Genomic DNA, 19632 nt, shown 5'->3' with positions numbered 1-19632 from the left:
AGGGTACCAATTTTGTGGATTGAGGACAAAATATTTTGAGGATACTTAATTTTTAGGTTTTTTCCTAAGAGCCCATAGAAAATTTACACTTCATTGAAAATTTAAATTCTGGGTTTAGGTATCTAGGAATATTAGTGCCAACAATTAACCATTATTCCACAGTAATGCATTCTGCAAATACTGCATAGATTGAAAGGTTGTGTTCAAATTCAGATGTTGTGCCTTTATGTATACAAATTATTTTATTTCTGTTAATGATTAAAAAATTGATTTTTGTATACCTTTTTGGTACTTTTTTAGCTCACCTGGCCCCAAGGGTCAAGTGAGCTTTTCCTACACTTTGCATCCAGCGTCATCCGGCGTCGTTAACTTTTACAAAAATCTTCTCCTCTGAAACTACTGGGCCAAATTTAACCAAACTTGGCCACAATCATCTTTCAGGTATCTAGTTTAAAAAATGTGTCCGGTGACCCTGCCATCCAACTAAGATGGCCGCCACGGCTAAAAATAGAACATAGGGGTAAAATGCAGTTTTTGGCTTATAACTCAAAAACCAAAGCATTTAAAGCAAATCTGACATGAGTTAAAATTGTTTATCAGGTCAAGATCTATCTTCCCTGAAATTTTCAGATGAATCAGACAATCTGTTGGGTTGCTGACCCTATATTGGTAATTTTAAGGAAATTTTACTGTTTTTAGCTCACCTGTGAGCTTTTCTCATCACTTGGCGTCCGGCGTCGTCCGTCATCTGTAGTCTGTCGTCCGCCGTCCGTCGTCGTTAACTTTTACAAAAATCTTCTCCTCTGAAACTGCTGGGCCAAATTTAACCAAACATGGCCAAAATCATTATTAGGGTATTTAGTTTAAAAATTGTGTCTGGTGACCCGCCCAACCAACCAAGATGGCCGCCATGGCTAAAAATAGAACATAGGGGTAAAATGCAGTTTTTGGCTTATAAATCAAAAACCAAAGCATTTAGAGCAAATCTGACGAGGTAAAATTGTTAATCAGGTCAAGATCTATCTGCCCTGAAATTTTGAGATGAATCGGACAACCCGTTGATAGGTTGCTGCCCCTGAATTACTAATTTTAAGAAAATGTTGCTGTTTTTGGTTATTATCTTGAATATTTTTATAGATAGAGATAAACTGTAAACAGCAAAAATGTTCAGCAAAGTAAGATCTACAAATAAGTCAACATGACCAAAATGGTCTGTTGACCCCTTTAGGAGTTATTGCCCTTTATTGTCAATTTTTAACCATTTTTCGTAAATCTTAGTCATCTTTTACAAAAATCTTCTTCTATAAAACTAATGGGCCAAATTAAACCAAACTTGGCCACAATCATCTTTCAGGTATCTAGTTTAAAAATTGTGTCCGGTGACCTGGCCAACCAACCAAGATGGCCGCCATGGCTAAAAATAGAACATAGGGGTAAAATGCAGTTTTTGGCTTATCACTCAAAAACCAAAGCATTTAGAGCAAATCTAACAGGGGTAAAATTATTTAGCAGGTCAAGATCTATCTGCCCTGAAATTTTTAGATGAATTGGACAACCCATTGTTGGGTTGCTGCCCCTGAATTGGTAATTTTAAGGAAATTTTGCTATTTTTGGTTATTATCTTGAATATTATTATAGATAAAGATAAAGATAAACTGTAAACATCAATAATGTTCAGCAAAGTAAGATTTACAAATAAGTCAACATGACCAAAATGGTCAATTGACCCCCTAAGGAGTTATTGTCCTTTATAGTCAATTTTTAACAATTTTCATAAAATTTGTAAATTTTTACTAACATTATCCACTGAAACTACTGGGCCAATCATTATAGATAGAGATAATTGTAAGCAGCAAGAATGTTTGGTAAAGTAAGATCTACAAACACATCACCATCACCAAAACACAATTTTGTCATGAATCCATCTGTGTCCTTTGTTGAATATTCACATAGACTAAGCGACAGCGCCTTTATAGTCCTTTTTTAACAATTTTCATAAAATTTGTAAATTTTTACTAACATTTTCTTCTGAAACTACTGGGCCAAGTTCATTATAGATACAGATAATTGTAAGCAGCAAGAATGTTTAGTAAAGTAAGATCTAAAAACACATCACCCCAAAATACAATTTTGTCATAAATCCATCTGCCTGTCCTTTGTTTAATATTCACATAGACCAGATTTAGTTTGATTTATGATTGAGACAAGAAAAGACTCTCATGTTTTACCCATTAAGTATATTTCCATACCACACAGGGAAGACTGGGATTGAGTGTTGAGGTAGTTGTCCCAAACTTCTAGAAAATTAGGGGCTTAAACAAGCATTTTTCTATTTGTAACCAATAATGTGTTCAAGGTTATAGAACTTTCTGAATGTACATTTTCTGAAAAGACAATTATCTTCCAATTCCAAATTTCAAAAAAATTAGGGGGAGGGGTGACTTTTAAGTTGTTTTTTTTTTATCATATTTTTAACATATATATATTATTTAAGAAAAACCTTTTTGGGAGTTTTTTTTTAGACTTTTTAGCTCATCTAAGAGTGAGCTTTTGCCATTTCTTGGCATATGTTTGGTGTAAACTATTTCAAAGATCTTATCCTCTGAAACTAATGAACGAGTTTTTACCAAACTTAAGCTGAAAGATCCTTAGAACACCTTGTATACAGTTTGTGTTTACTTTTCTTTTTTGTGAAATCATGGCTGCCATGGATAAAAATAGAACATATGGATACAATGCAGTTTTTTGGCTTATATCTCAAAAACTAAAGCCTATAGAGCTAACCTGACCTGGGGCAAACATATTCATTAGGCCAGGAACTACCTGCTCTGAAGTGACAATCAATCTTTGGGTTATTACAGCTGAATTGAATAGTTTGAATTGTTTTACATTTTTCGTTTCAGGACTTTTTTTTTTACTCATTGTTGTAGGCATACATTGACCAATAGTTGTTTATTTCTGTGTCATTTGGTCTCTTGTAGATAGTTATCTCATTGGAATTCATACCATATCTTCACTTCTTGATTTTTTTATTTTTTTACTTTAAATTTTCCAACAATGACAGAATAGTTGGTAGAATCAGCTTCAAATTTGTCTTCAAGACACAAGCATTTCAAATTTTGCTTCAACAGTACTGTTTTACCTAAAGCAAGGTTTCTGGTACTGTATGCATCAGGAATCTGAAGTTCTGTGAGTAGTTGTCCTTCGTTGATGTGGTTCATAAGTGGTTCAAGTTTCTGTTATTTTATATAGGTTAGACCGTTGGTTTTCCTGTTTGAAAGGTGTTTAACACAGTAGTAATTTTTGGGGCCCTTTATAGCTTGCTGTTCGTTGTGAGCCATTAGGGTCCGTGTTGAAGACCATACTTTGATCTATAATGGTATACATTTAAAAAAAATTGTGACTTGGATGGAGAGTTGTCTCATTTGCACTCATACCACATCTTCTTATATTTATGTCACAACGTATGTAACAGGTCAGACTTCATCTTTGTTGTCTTTCAAGAAAAGGTTGGAACAATTCAATCACATTATCAGGATCATGTGTTTGAATTAAATTCGAATTTAAGGTATGAAAACTTCAGAATGAGGGTCTCTTCACCTTGCTGTTTATGATGTTTTAACTCAAATATTTGACTGCTTTTTCTTCAATTTCCAAATTGTTTTGTTATAATTCTGTGTCAGACTTTTTTGCATTTTTAATTTTGATCATCTGACAACATTATTAAGAAACTATTTTAGTTTATGTAAAAATTACTTGATATATAGTTGTTATGAAAGGGGGTAAAGTCTTAGGGTCAGAGGTGTATGAGTTATAAGACTGCAGACTATACAGTGTTAATTTTCATTGTTGAAGGCTATTGGTTGCCTATAATTGCTTACATCCATTTCATTTTAACTTTGGTGGATATTTGTTTTTCATTGGCGATGAAACCATATCTTCTTAACTCTTAAATCTATCTATTACTAGCAGTATATCCAAGAGACTATATATACATGTATATATAGATATAGTCTTTAATATATAGACTTTAATTTGTAAAATAAAAAATATCACATTTCAGAGTTTATAAACAAAAGCTGTTTCATATTCTTCATTATTATAATCATCCCTTATTTTACTAGGTACAATCATAATTCCTGATTCTCTGTCAATGTCTAATGCATACAGAGGGGATCTGATTCCATCAGCCTCTGATAGTATGGTCTTACAGGTTTTACCATCTGGTGATACTACTACAACTCTATTGTTGTACCCAGAAACTATATAAACAAAGCCATTCTTGTCTAATGTTATTCCTCGTGGACATGCAATATCATCATGCATAAATGTCCAGAGAGGTTCTCCAGTACTTGTGTAGCAGCACACTTCGTTTTCTGTACAGATGGAACCATAGATAATTCCTTTAAATAATGCAACATAATCTGCCACAAGTCCTTCTAAGATTGTATGTGACTCATCACTCAAATTTACTATTGTACTTTTCTTAGCACTGCCGACGACCAACATTTGACTATCACTGAGGCTTGTTTAGGGGGGGTATCAATATCCCATATCCCATTAAGTTTTTATCCCAATATCCCGTATCCTTATAATGTTTACCCCTAATATCCCAAAAAATATTGTTTACAAATATCCCATATCCCTAAAACTATTTTGAAATATCCCAAAAAATCATTATAAATTCATTCCCATACCCATTTTTTTCCTCATCATCACAACGTCAACAATTTTGACTGGGAAAACAAACTGTGTTTAAGGAAATTTAGAGTGCATACTTCCAGTGTTAAATAAGAATATACATGTATGTGTCCAAAAGATGAAGTGTTCCATCTTAGAGCCTTGTATAACAAACTCTTTTTATGTGATCTTAAACGATAAATTTAGTGTAAGGGGTCTAATTTCAGACTTTTTTTTAATTGTTCAAACCGTGATGCAAATGACTGTAAAATTTCATTTTGATAGCATTCTTCTTTCATTGATAAGAAACTTCATCCTACACGTCAACCTATGTTGGAAAGAACAGAAGGAATCAACCCTGTCTCTTGTCCGAGATTGCTCTGACATCCAACGGCTGTTTTGCCAGACAAGCTGAGACTGTGGGACGTCAGAGCACGTCCATATCAAGAAGTGGATATTTAGCATGCAATTTCAATATCTCAAAATTTAACACAAGAAAGCTTTCTGCTAATGTACCTTTATTACACTTCACTGTTGTAATATTTTTACAGCAGGCAAAATTTGCTCAGCCCTTGTTTTGCAAAGAAATAACACAGCATTTGACTCTGTGATCTTTAACTTTATGAATTACATAGATCCCAATATTTTTGTTACTTTTTTTTAATTTCCTTCCTCACAACACCAGTAATAGAAAGAAATATATTAATTTACATTGATTATTTAGTAATTATTCGTTATTAACATAGTTTATACGGCGAAATATCTACTTTTTGATATGGGACGTGCTCTGACGTGCCTCAGCCCAGCTTGTCTGGCAAAACAGAGCAATCTGTGAAACGTGGAGACCTCTGAAGATCTTCGCCACGTAAAAAATAAGAGGTAAAACACTAGAAAATATCCTGTAATCATATAAAGCATCAAAACAAATAAAAACATTGACAACAATAAGGCTTTACTCATCAGATGGATACATCTAACAAAAATCTATGATTATTTCAAGAAAATTATCAATGCATATGAGCATATAATATAAAAAAAATATGTTATATGATTGCACATGAGACAACTCTTCACAAAATTAACAACTTTAGGTCACCGTACGACCTTCAACAATGAGCAAAGCTCATCCCGCATAGTTAGCTATAAAAGGTCCTGAAATGACAAATGTAGAACAATTCAAACGAGAAAACCAACGCTCTAATTTATGTATAAAAAATGAGCAAAAAACAAATATGTAACACAGCAACAAACGACAACCACTGAATTAAAGACTCCTGACTTTGGACAAGCACATACATACAGAATGTGGCGAGGTTAAAAAGTAAAATCACAAAAATACTGAACTCAGAGGAAAATCAATTCGGAAAGTCCATAATCACATGGCAAAATCAAATAACAAAACGCATCAAAAACAAATGGACATGTTAGCGGGATCCCAACCCTCCCCTTAACCTGGGACAGTGGTGTAACAGTACAACATAAGAACGAACTATACAAATCAGTTGAAAAAGGCTTAACTCATCAGATGGATACAAATAGAAACACATTTAACAAAAACAGAGAGTGGACGTGACCGAGTACTTGTACATCCCATCAACAAAAAGACACTAAGTACAGATCTGATAGTACTCGCAGTTACTGACAGCCAGTTCAAAGCCAATTACAACTAATAAAAAGTAATGCATCTGAGACTAAATTATCAATCATTACACATCCAGCATCCAATGGCACGGTAAACATCTCCGTAAAAATGAGGATGTGCTATCCCGTTTAAAATAAGTTTTCTACAGGTAGAACCAAACTTCAAAACCAAATCTAGAATTTAGTAAAGATTTTAAGTGATTTGTGGTAACGAAATCCCGGACTTAATAAATTACCAGTAATACATAGACTTCGTTCATTAAAATCCAAAACGTTACAACAGCCACGGGCAAAGTGGAGGCGTTGTGATATACAAACACTGTAAGATAGTGCCAAAGGAACATCACCATCAAAAAAAGGAAAATTAACAATAAGGAACGAAGTATGGAAAGCAAAACAAATACTTTTAAAATTATCAGTACATATGAGCATATAAATATCGAAAATAGATCAATACTTTTCGCTTGGGTTTGGATGACCTTTAAATAAAACGACCATAAACTCAATTAAAATCTACAAAGCACTAAAATGACCTTTAATATTAAACTTTTTTGGGGCAATTTTATCAAGTGAGATGTCAATATTTCTGTACTTAACTTTTAAGTTCCACTTATTATTTTTCATGTTAAAAATTCAATATCCTTATAAATGCATCAATATCCCATATCCCATTTACTTTTAGGACAAATATCCCATATCCCTAAAATTGAAATGGCAAATATCCCGTATCCCATTATACCCTATACAAGCCTCATCACTTGCTACTGAATCACAGGAATGAGAAATGTTAATTGATTTTAAAATTTCATTTTTTTCTACATCCACAAATGCTATCTCTTTTTCTAAATCTAATGTGACAGCAACTGTATTATTTCTTAAAAAGCAGGAATCAGATGAGGGTCCTGTTAATATCAATACTTCTCTTATAAACATACCATCATTACTGAACAGCAGAAGATGACCTCTATAATATTGGTTATCAAGAATTAGATATTTACCATCAGGTAATATTCTACAGAAACGTATATCAATAGACTTCCTTTTTTGTGTAATTGTCAGCTGTCTTAATAAGGTTGGCTTAATTTGTTCAATTGTAGGAATATTTTGAACTAGGTACTGTGCTTGATCTTTTCTTACTGCCTTAAGTTGAAGGGGAAATGGGCTGGTATTGATGTTTATATCTCCAAATGATTTGACATCTTTAAAAAATGATTGAAGTTCAGCAGAGATGATAAGTTCTATGTTAACTTCATCCAATGGGCCTCCACCTTTTAAATCTTCTAAGTGTTTTGCTGCTTCAGATGTAGTTTTCTCAATTTCTCTCAGACCAACATACGTTTGAAGCTCAGTTGCATATTGCATCTTTGAAAACTCACTTTGCAATTGGCTCATCTGATTGGCTTGTGATTTCAGTTGTTGTAGTAAAGTGTCCATCTCAGATTTCAGCTTTGATTGCTTTGAATCAAGGTCTTTAAGTATTTCTTGTTCCAATTTCTCTAAGAAATCATTTATTGACTTCCTGGTGGATCTAATTTGTTCAGCAGCTTTTGTTTTCTGACTATTACTTGTATTAATCCTACTGTTTAAATGTTTTATAATCTCCTCTAAGTTTTCCTTTACATCCTTTAAATCTTTTTCGAAAAGTTGAACTGAGGCAGATGATTTTACTTGCCTAAGGATATCTGACAGCGGTTTCATTTCTTGACATTTTTGGTGTTTATCTGTGATGCACGTGACACAGCAGGGACAGTCATGAAAAGAACAGTACAGTTCATACTTCTTCTTGTGATCTCGGCAATGGCTACTTATATCTTGCATAAATTTGGGTAGATTGTGGTAGTCTTTTGTAGACATTGTATTGTGGACTTTAGATATTCTTGACTTCTTGTGATGTTTTTCACAATCCGTGCAAAGGAACACCTCACATTCTATACACCACCTGACAGCTTCTGTAGACGTTCCATCATCATTACAGAGGGTACAGCAGTCTATAACTAATGAGGCCATATTCTCTCTCTTTATTTTTGAAATTAAGTATAAAAAAAAAATTATTTGAATGTTCCATCGTCATTACAGAGAGTACAATAGTCTGTTACTAAGGAGGCCATATTCTCTCTTTATTTCTGAAATTTAGTGTAAAATAAAAATTAGTGTTTTTGAAAAAAAAATAGTTAATCAAAGCAACAACAGCAAGAATCAATTTGACCAAAAGAGAAAACATAATAAAAAGTGGTATTATATGTAAAACTATATCAAATAAAGCATGACTTTTAGAATGTTAGACTTGAAAGTGGTCTATAGAATTTTTCATTACTTGTCTGGACTTGATTAAGAATTTGACAAAGATAGGATAGACATTTGCTTTCCTGAAGTTAAAGATTATTTGTTGTCCTGCAGATTTTTGTTCGTTTTTGTGTTGGAGGATTGCTGTCTCATAATTTTATACCACTAAATATGTCAAATCAACATTCTTACCTGTAATATTCTAAATGCTGGTGCTCTAGAAAAGGAATTTCCACAGGGAAGTAAAATGTCCAATAACTAGTACATATACCTGGAATATAACATCTATTTATATAACTTAAAGATCAATATTTGAATGGTTGGATATATTAAATTTTTGTCGAGCCTGCAACTTTTGTTGCAGAAAGCTCGACATAGGGATAGTGAGCCGGCGGCGGCGGCTACGGCAGCGGCGGTTTTAGCTCACTTCTTAAAAGCTATATATTTTAGAAGGTGGAAGACCTGGATGCTTCATATTTTGTATATAGATGCCTCATGTTACGAAGTTTATGTCAGTCACATGTCCATTGTCCTTGACCTCATTTTCATGGTTCAGTGACCACTTGAAAAAAAAGTTCAGATTTTTTGTAATGTTAAATTCTCTCTTACTGTAAGTAATAGGATAACTATATTTAGTATGTGCGTACCTTGCAAGGTCCTCATGCCTGTCAGACAGTTTTCACTTGACCTCGACCTCATTTCATGGATCAGTGAACAAGGTTAAGTTTTGGTGGTCAAGTCCATATCTCAGATACTATAAGCAATAGGTCTAGTATATTCGGTATATGGAAGGACTGTAAGGTGTACATGTCCAACTGGCAGGTGTCATCTGACCTTGACCTCATTTTCATGGTTCAGTGGTTATAGTTAATTTTTTGTGTTTTGGTCTGTTTTTCGCATACTTTATGCAATATGTTTACTATATTTGTTGTATTGAATGATTGTAAGGTGTACATGTCTAGCGGGCAGATGTCATCTGACCTTGACCTCATTTTCATGGTTCAGTAGTCAAAGTAAAGTTTTTGCGTTTTGGTCTTTTTATCTAATACTATATGTCATAGGTCAGCTATATTTGGTGTATGGAAATATTTTATGATCTATATGTCAGTGGTGCAGGTTTTATTTGACCATGACCTGGTTTTCACGGTTTATTGCTCAGTGTTAAGTTTTTGTGTTTTGGTCTATTTTCTTAAACTATAAGCAATAGGTCAACTATATTTGTTGTATGGAAGCATTGTTAGCTGTACATGTCTGCCTGGCATATGGTTCAATTGACCTTGACCTCATTTTCATGGTTCATGTTAAGTTTATGTGACAGTCGTAATAAAGCTTTATATTTAGGAGTATCAACATAATATCAATGATTAGTAAAGAAGGCGAGACATTTCAGTGTGTGCACTCTTGTTTAAATAATTTAGATGGCTTTCAATTTGAAGTTTTTTCTAAGGAAAAATAATTGTGTTAATATGCAAACATCTAGACATGGAAAGTCCTTCAAAACTGCAGATGTAGATGCTTACCTAGGGCTAAAAATCTGAGCTAAAAATAGAGCATAGGGGTAAAATGCAGTTTTTGGCTTATATCTCTGAAACTAAAGCATTTATAGCAAAACTGACATGGGGTAAAAATATTGCAGAAGTTTTCAAATGAATTAGACAACATGTTGTTGGGTTGCTGCCCTGAATTGGTAATTTTAAGGAAATTTTGCAGTTTTTGGTTATAATATTATTATAGATAGAGATAATCTGTAAACTGCAGTTAAGTTCAGCAAAGTAAGATTTAGAAATAAGTCAACATGACCAAAATGGTCAATTGGCCCCTTAAGGAGCTATTGCCCTTTATATAGTCAATTTTTTACAATTTTTTAAAAATTTTGGTCATCTTTTAAAAAAATCAACTGAGACAATTTTAACCAAACTTGCAGTGGCGGATCCAGAAATTTTCATAGGTAGGACCCACTGACTGCCTAAGACAAGCAACCAACTTTTTCCTAGAAAGGGGAGTCTATGCCCCTTGTGTCCTCCTAAATCTGCCTCTGACTAGCTTGGCCACAGTAAGTGAGGGTATCTAGTGTTTAAAAAATGTGTCCATCCCTGTCTACCAAATAGCATGGCAGAGGCATGGCAGAAAAATAGAACTTCGGGGGGAAATGCAGTTTTTGACTGATATCTCTGAAACTAAAGCAAAATTATAACAGTTGCAATATTCCACGTATCAATTGCAAATAAAAATATCAGGTGAGCAATGCAGGCTCCTTGGAGCCTGTAGTTGTTTTATTAAACAAGTGAATATTTATGATTTAGGTTATATGTTTCCATGACAACATGAACTGCCTGTGAACAAATTTATGGTATTGTTAAATTCTATTTTTTTATTTCTACATACAGCTATATTTTTGTTTCATGTTCATATGTTTGTGATTATTACATTGATTAACCACATGTCATCTGTTCATTCCATTTCAGTGGCAAATCAAGATGATTTCAAAATTTATTTGATTTTTTAAGCATAAAAGAAATTGTTGCCTTGCTTTACTATAAGCCTATTCAAGACTTCTGCAATGCCTCCACGCGACGGCACACGGTAACTAGGGTCTAGTACCCTAGGCATAATTGTAGAGGATCTCGGAGTAGCAAGGACCCCAGAGATGCAGTGTGTATACCCACCGTCGTGTGGACATGCCCTAGCACTCATCAACCTTGCCCCAGCTATGGGTAAATAGTTGGCCAGATGAGGGTCGTTAACCTTGGTTGGTAACTCATCTATGAGAGTAAACTCTAACAAAACCGGGTAGATCACAACTCGATAGCCATGGTAGGCAACTGATCTATAGGACGGGAACCTAGATGAAAAACCCCTGGTCCTCCTAGGTGGGGGTTAAGCATGAGGCTAATAACCTCATCTTGTAAAAAGACTATTATTACAGAAATCAACACAAGAAATCAAATTACAGCTGGAAACCTTGAGGCGACGAGTTACTTAAATACAAGTAACGATATGAATGCTCAAGGAGAAAGCCCGCAAAGGGAGGCCTTAAGCAGGAATCGTAAACTCATGGATCCAAAGAAAACCATAAAGGTTGGTACCTGGAATGTAAGAACAATGTACCAGGTACCAAAAACGGCGCAAGTCATTAAAGAGATGGACAGATACAACATAGCCATCATGGGAATAAGTGAGTGTAGATGGACAGGATCTGAGAAAACTGTCTCAAGCAAACACACTATCATCTTCTCTGGAAGAGCTGATGACCAACATAAAGAAGGAGTTGGGCTGATCATGAACAAAGAAAGTACTAAAAGCTTAATAGAATGGGAGCCAATAAATGAAAGACTCATAAAAGCTCGCTTCAATTCCACCTATGCAAAGACCACAATAATCCAATGTTACTCACCCACAAATGATGCAGAAGATGAAGTGAAAGATGCTTATTATGAAGCTTTACAAACACAGATAGTCAAAACACCTCAACATGATGTCCTTCTGATAATTGGTGATCAGAATGCCAAGGTTGGTAATGATAACAGCCAAAATGAACGATCAATGGGCAGAGAAGGGCTTGGAATCATGAATGAAAATGGAGAAAGACTAGCTGACTTTTGCTCAACAAATGGGCTTGTTATTGGAGGTACCTTGTTCAAACACAAAGGCATACACAAAATAACATGGAACTCACCAAACAACCGTGACAAAAATCAGATAGACCATGTTATAATAAACGGCAAATGGAGAAGATCACTTCTTGATACAAGATCATATAGGGGAGCTGATGTAAATAGTGACCATCATCTAATTATAGCAAAAGTACGACTCAAATTGAAGAAGGCAGAAAGTATGAAAAGAACAAGTAGAAAGATCATAGACACAAAACAACTTTATGATGCAGAAGTTAAAAAGAAATTTTGCATTGAACTAAATTACAGGTTTAAAGCATTAGAAGATCTCAGTCAGATGGAAGAAATTGATCTAGAAAATAAGTGGGAAAACATCAAACAAGTCTACCAAGAGACCGCTGAAAAAACAATTGGATTTCGTAGAAAGAACGACAAACAATGGCTAACACAAGACACCTGGACAATAATTGATGAGAGACGAAAGATTAAAGAAAAAGTCCTTAACACCAAGTCACTTAGACTAAAAGAACAGCTGCAGAAAGAATACAACCAAAAGGATAAAGAGGTGAAAAGATCAGCAAGAAAGGATAAAAGAAATTTCATCGAGACACGTGCCGAAGAAGCAGGAAAGGCATCAAAAAAAGGTGATTTAAATCAGTATATAAAATAACCAAGGAACTTAGTGGAAAAGCCAGTCAAGTACGACCTGTTAAAAACAAAAATGGTAAATTGTTAACAACACATGATGAAAAGACCAAACGATGGGTAGAACATTTCAAAAATGTCCTGAACAGGCCAGAACCAACAGTATCTTTTGATGCATGCAACAACAATGTGAACTTGATATAAATATCAACTCCCCATCTAAGGAAGAAATAAAAATAGCCATTAAATCCATGAAGACCGGAAAAGCTGCAGGCATAGATGGGATTCAAGCTGAACTTTTAAAGGCCGACATAGGAACTGCAACAGATGTATTGTACAGTCTATTCAATACTATCTGGGAGAAAAACATCATCCCAAAAGACTGGGCAAAAGGTCTTATAGTGAAGCTTCCCAAAAAAGGTGATCTAGGAAATTGTGACAATTGGAGAGGCATCACCCTACTATCAATTCCTAGTAAGGTTTTCTGTCGCATACTCCTCAATAGGATAGATAAAGAACTAGATAGCATCCTAAGACAAGAACAAGCAGGATTTAGAAAAGGCAAAGGATGCATAGATCAAAAATTTGCACTGAAAAACATTGTAGAACAGTCAATAGAATGGAAAACATCAACTTTATTGACTTCAAGAAGGCCTTCGACAGCGTCCATAGAGATACACTCTGGAAAATTTTAAGATCATACGGAGTACCAGACAAGATAGTGACCCTCATTAAATGCTTATACACAAAATTTGAATGTTCTGTCTTATTAGACAACAAAGAGACAAAATGGTTTGCAGTAGACTCCGGGGTAAGACAAGGATGCTTCATCTCTCCTATCTTATTCCTATAGTTGCAATCGATTGGGTAATGAGAAAACCCACAAGTGACGAGAAAAGAGGAATAACATGGTCTATGTTTACAACACTGGAAGACCTGGATTTTGCAGATGATATTGCCTTATTATCATCTCGGCATGATCATATGCATGAAAAGACCAACAGACTCAGCCATTTCGCAAGCCAAACCGGACTCCAACTCAACACACAGAAAACAAAGGAAATGAGATTAAACACCTCATCTTAAAGAAAACTAGAGGTTGATGGAAATGAAATTCAAAAAGTTGATAAATTTATTTATTTGGGGACAGTCATCAGCACTAAAGATTCTACACAAAAGGACATCAAAAACAGATTGGCAAAAGCAAGAACAGCATTTCAAAAACTAAGGAACATCTGGAGATCAAAGCAATACAGCCAAAAAACAAAAATCAAATTATACAATAGCAACGTAAAACCTGTTCTTTTATATGGAAGTGAATGTTGGAGAGTTACGAAAGCAGATATGAGGGCTCTTTCTTCATTTCATCACAGCTGCCTCCGACAAACTTGCAGAATATTTTGGCAAATACCATCTCGAACACCAACCTACTAAAAATGACAGAGTCGTCATGTATAATCGACGAGGTAACACAGAAGCGCTTCCGGTGGCTTGGGCATGTTTTGAGAAAGGAAAACTCAAGCATAACAAAAACAGCCCTTAGATGGACACCACAGGGAAAGAGACCAAGAGGACGTCCCAAAACAACATGGCGGAGGACAATGGAGAATGAATTAAAAGACCTAAAGATGACATGGGGAGAAGCAGAAACAATGCCAACGAACAAACCAGAGTGGCGAGGACTTGTGTTGACCTTATGCTCAGATCGGAGCGAAGAGGATAAGTAAGTAAGTTTACTATAAGCGGTATATTCTGCTTTCTTGAATTACTCCCCCTTTGAAAAAATTAGGATTTTCCTGCAAGGTCTGATCAGAATATTGTTTTAAAGGTTTTTCAAGAAATCATTAGAAAAAGGAAAATGCTCTCTTCAATTTTGATGTTTTTAAAACGCTCTCAATTGTTCAGTAACTGTCTATATATAAATGCAAGTACACACGTACAAAATTAATACTCACATTTAAATATATTGATATAATATTTATTATTATCTTATAGCTAGGTTTAACAAAACAAAAAGTGTATTCATAATTGGATAGGGTTTGAATCAAAAGGACTGGTTTCCATTTTGCTGCCATGTAATTTTCTTTTATTGTTTGATTTTTGCTATGCATTATTTTGAATATTGTCATGGATTATAGCATGTGCAATCATAGCTGCTGTATTTGATAAAGATATTAAATATTATATTAAAGTGCCTCGTGATTGTTAGTTTAAACATATTTATTCATCATCAATACACATATATCATCATACAAAATACACAATAATAATAGGATTCAGAAACAAGCTATATATAGCTTATATTAATCCGTTTCCTTGAAATACCAACTCCAGTTAACTATTACATAAATATAGCATGCAATGTTACTATGATATGGAACAAGAATAAACTAAGTAACTATATAACAAAAAAAGAAAGGTGAAAAAAAACTAATTTTCAAATAATGAAAATAAATAAATACAACAAAAGAAGAAATAAAAGTTAAAAAAAATACTACACACATGTTAAGATGAAATGCAACTTAGTGAGAATAGTGAATAACAGTTTAACTTGTAAATCTCTTGCACTTTAGTAGGAATTTTTGTACTTTTTCAAAAATATCTTTATTTTGGTCTAAATTTAGAGCTTGTGATCCAAATTAAAGTAAATTCGTATTTAGTGTGACTGGATAATTAATTGAGAAAATAATGTCATTACGCAATTCGTCATATTTTTTACAGTGCAATAAGAAATGAGCTGTAGACTCGATCAAACCACACGAGCAGTTTGAAGAATCTACTAGATTTCGTTTGAACAAATGTTCATTTAGAGAACTACTATTCATCCTTAATCTGGCATGTAATACTTGACCCATTCTTGTACCAGTGTAGTAAAAATTTTGGCATTTATTATTTGGGTTTTTTATACGACGTTTCGTTTGGTCTGGTAACTTATTCCACAATTTAATAGACGAAGGAAGGAAATAATCGGAGTATAGATTGGTTCTTGTACGAATTTCCGAAGTATTTTGAGTCTGACGAGTGAAATGGTTATGTAAATTAACTATTTGATTTGGTACCAAGTTTTGTAAATAATATGGAGTTTCCTTATTCACCATTTTATAAAACATAGTGAGTTTGTGTTTTTCCTCCTTTCTGCAAGTGTTTCCCAACCCGTTTCCTTATAAAGCATCTGTATCGAAGTTAATTTATTCCCACCTGTTACAATTCTCATAGCTTCAATTTGAACATTTTCCACTTTATTTATCAAGTATTGTGTTTGATTATCCCACATGACAACTCCGTACTCTAATATTGGTCGAATGTATGAAAAGTAAATTTTTTCTAAAGTGAACCTATTCAGTACAAAACGCATCTTCCTAAGGATATTTATTCTATTGTATGCACGTTTAACTATATATTCAATGTGAATATTCCATATAATCCATTATTTGAAAAAATAATACCTAAATGTTTATGAGTAGAAACTTCTTGAAGATCAGTGTCATTCATTTTTAAGATCGGATGACTAGGTTTTATTGATTTTCTTGAAATAATCATAGTTTCTGTTTTTTTGTGAGTTAAAGTTTACAAGCCACTTAGAGGACCACATATGAATTTTATTCAGATCTCCATTAAAAATTTCAGCAGTATTTTCAGGGGTGTCTACTGTCAAATAAATACTAGTGTCGTCTGCAAATAATTTGATAGTAGCTTTAATATCAGATACTATATCATTAATAAAGATAAGAAAAAGTAGCGGACCTAAAATTGAGCCCTGTGGGACACCTGCATTTATCTGTCTCCATGTTGAATTGCTTCCATTAAAGACCACCCGTTGACTCCTCTCAGATAGATAATCACAAAACCAATTAAGTAAATTTCCAGAAATTCCATATTGTTTAAGTTTTGATAATAGCCCTTTATGCCAAACCCGATCAAAAGCTTTGCTGATGTCACAAAAAACCACCCTAATCTCTTTTCCGTTATCTAAAGCTCTACCAAAGTAGTTAGAAATATCAATAAGTTGATTTATGGCAGAATCGCCTTTTGTAAAACCCGATTCACAGATTAGGGGTGATTATCCTATTTTCAATTAGAAAGTTGTGTACATGTTTATAGACACATCGCTCCATGCACTTTGATAATATACTTAACAACGAGATTGGTCTGTAATTTTTTAATTCATTACAATTATTACTCTTAAAAACAGGAGTTACATTTGCTTTTTTCCAATCTGCCGGAAATATAGCTTTAGATAAAGATAAATTAAATAGTTTACAAAGTGGGAATTTTCGCTGTGATACAGCCTCTTTTAATAAAATTGGACTTATCAAGTCTGGACCTGAGGCCTTATTTGGATTTAAAATCTTTTAAACATCTTCGACCTCACTATCTTTAAGTGTAATATCACTTAGTGTATAGTCTGGAACGGTTAAGTCAGGAATAACAGCTTCGGTATCATCTATGTTTGTCTGCATGGCAAAAAGGTTATTAAATTCATTCGCTTTATCAATATCATTAAATATCAAGTTATCATCAGGGGAGGAATACCCGAGTGAGTAGCTTTGATACCAGAAATTTGGTTACAAGTTTTCCACCAAGTTCTTGCCGACAGGTTACTATTTGACAATTTTTGTATAAGATTATTTTGATATTGTTCGCGAGCTTGTCTTATTGAAGTGGTCACTTTATTTCTATTTTGTCTAAATTTATTCCAATCGGCGGGTCGGTTAAACCGCTTAGCTTTCGAGTGTAAACGGTTTTTCTTTCTTATGAGTTTTCTTAAATCTTTATTTAACCAAGCAGGGTCAGTTTTACGAACAGTTACGATTCTATTGGGTATGGAAATTTCAGCTGCATTGTTGTCAGGCAATCAAATTTACAGATTCTAATAAAACATAACATGTGATGTAATTACATATTTATAAAGGTGTTCATATAAGAATAACTTGATTATGGGTGTGTCTTCTGATTGGCTGACAGTGTTTTGTTTATCAGCTCATAGACATAATTTTGTCATGTGACCGTGACGTTGTCAACTTTTTTTTCATGATTTACTCCAATTTAAAGTGGAATTTAGAATTAAATTATAAGGCGGAAGGACTGTAATATTTTTTCTGTCTGTTGGAAATAACATAAAATAATGTAGTGCACACTTTAAAATAACTTGCTTTACGGGTTATTCAGTATGCACCACATTTTTAGTGCATTTATTAATGCTATTGCTAGCTGTTCCATGTGAGCCAAAACTTAGTGTTGAAGGTACTTTGACCTATAACTGTGAACTTTTCATAAAAGTGTGACTTGGATGAAGAGTTGTCTCATTGACACTCGTACCACATCTTCTTGTGACTAATAATTTCTGAATTAACAGTATATTGGTACTTTTATTATGTAGTGTTATTATTTATTTTTTATATTGTTATATAATTGGAAATTATTATTTGCCTTGTTGATTATTTATTGTTAAAAATGTTTTACTTAATTATTATTAATCAAATTAGTGCTTATCTATTTGCTCCCTATTTATTCGTTATTGTGCAATAACAAGAACATTCCATATTTGTTACATAGTTAAAACTATCATGCTGGGGTAATTCACTCATTTTTACATTAATACTAATAAAATTTTGCATTGAGACAATAAAATTGAAAAATAAATATTTTTAGTATTTATTGATTTAAACTTATTTCTAGCAATTGTCACTTTTTAATTTCCATATTAAACAACAACTACGGTATCCTGGAACTCTCCTTTTGGTTAACTTTTGCTAATTGTTTTAATTTTATTTAATATGGACAATTTGTTGTGCAATCATATGCTTATGTTAGTGACAGCTTCCTAATCAAAACTGCGAGCCTGCCAATCATTTCTCATTAGAATATTAAAACATCCCTGGACTTCAGCCTCCAGAGTGAACATCAAATCAAGTCTACTTCTCTTTAACAAAAAAAAAATCATTTTTCCACTTTTTTACCATGATTTAACTGTAACTTATTTGTTTGTGAAAAAGTCTATGTATTTTCTAAACATTGTTTCTTTATAAAAGTAAGGAGATGTGGTAATTCCTCTCTCTATTCCAAGAGGATCAAAAATATTCTTGTAAAATGTACATTAATTACTTTTAGCGGTAAGTATTGCTTTTATTTCTCCCAAAACAAATCAGTATCTTGCAAATGTCATGCAAATGAAAAAGTTCACTAAAAAGTATCTCTATCTTACAGAGGGGCTCCACAGGGGGCCTGGGCATACTTAACAACATTCTCATTTAAACATTGTTTCTTTATAAAAGTAAGGAGATGTGGTATTATTGCCAATGAGACAACTATCCACCCAAGTTCAAATAAAATTGATGTTTAAAGTATTTATAGGCAACCAAAATGAAAATAATTAATAATATAGTTGGCTATAAAAGGGCTCCACATGAAAAATGTAAGAAAGCTAATAAACAGCCTAATGCATGATTTAATACTGAAAAGCTATCAGACATTTTAATATGACACTTTTTTTATAGAAATTTTGATTAGCATCTGCAAAAGGTAAAACATAATAGTATAGAAACCACAGCATATTTATTTTTATCAGCAAACAATTACCCTACAAAATCTTCAGGAGAGATTTTATTCTTTGCCAGTTTGTAAAATTACCACTTATGTGTTGTACCAATTCATAGATCATTTTATGTGTTCTGATCGACTTATATATTTATAGCGCTATGAGAGTTTGTACATCAGCCTCATATGAAGTTACCAGTTTTTATTTGAGTTGATTGTTCCTGATGAGGGA

At 33.6% G+C, this 19632-nt stretch overlaps 2 protein-coding genes across 2 annotated transcripts; one reads left to right on the top strand and one right to left on the bottom strand.

The window, feature by feature from the left end:
• Nucleotides 1-6999: 6999 nt before the first annotated feature.
• LOC139526236 (E3 ubiquitin-protein ligase Midline-1-like) lies at nt 7000-8870 on the bottom strand. Its single transcript, XM_071321365.1, has 2 exons — nt 8797-8870; nt 7000-8444 (listed from the first exon to the last, which is right to left on the bottom strand). Exon 2 carries the CDS (start codon nt 8326-8328, stop codon nt 7000-7002), a length of 1329 nt encoding a protein of 442 aa, XP_071177466.1. The 5' UTR covers nt 8329-8444; nt 8797-8870.
• A 2617-nt stretch (nt 8871-11487) lies between these two features.
• LOC139526235 (craniofacial development protein 2-like) lies at nt 11488-12888 on the top strand. The gene has a single exon (XM_071321364.1). It carries the CDS (start codon nt 11488-11490, stop codon nt 12886-12888), a length of 1401 nt encoding a protein of 466 aa, XP_071177465.1.
• The last annotated feature ends 6744 nt before the right edge of the window (nt 12889-19632 follow it).

The sequence above is a fragment of the Mytilus edulis genome, chromosome 6 (assembly GCF_963676685.1).
Source record: "Mytilus edulis chromosome 6, xbMytEdul2.2, whole genome shotgun sequence".
NCBI classification, from domain to species: Eukaryota; Metazoa; Mollusca; class Bivalvia; order Mytilida; family Mytilidae; genus Mytilus; species Mytilus edulis.
Note: the sequence above shows the minus strand (reverse complement) of the source record. Positions and strands in the feature narration are given on the sequence as shown.

What these genes read in the sequence shown, in the direction of transcription:
- LOC139526236 (XM_071321365.1), bottom strand. Translation starts at nt 8,328, where the DNA reads ATGGCCTCATTAGTTATAGACTGCTGTACCCTCTGTAATGATGATGGA.
- LOC139526235 (XM_071321364.1), top strand. Translation starts at nt 11,488, where the DNA reads ATGAGGCTAATAACCTCATCTTGTAAAAAGACTATTATTACAGAAATC.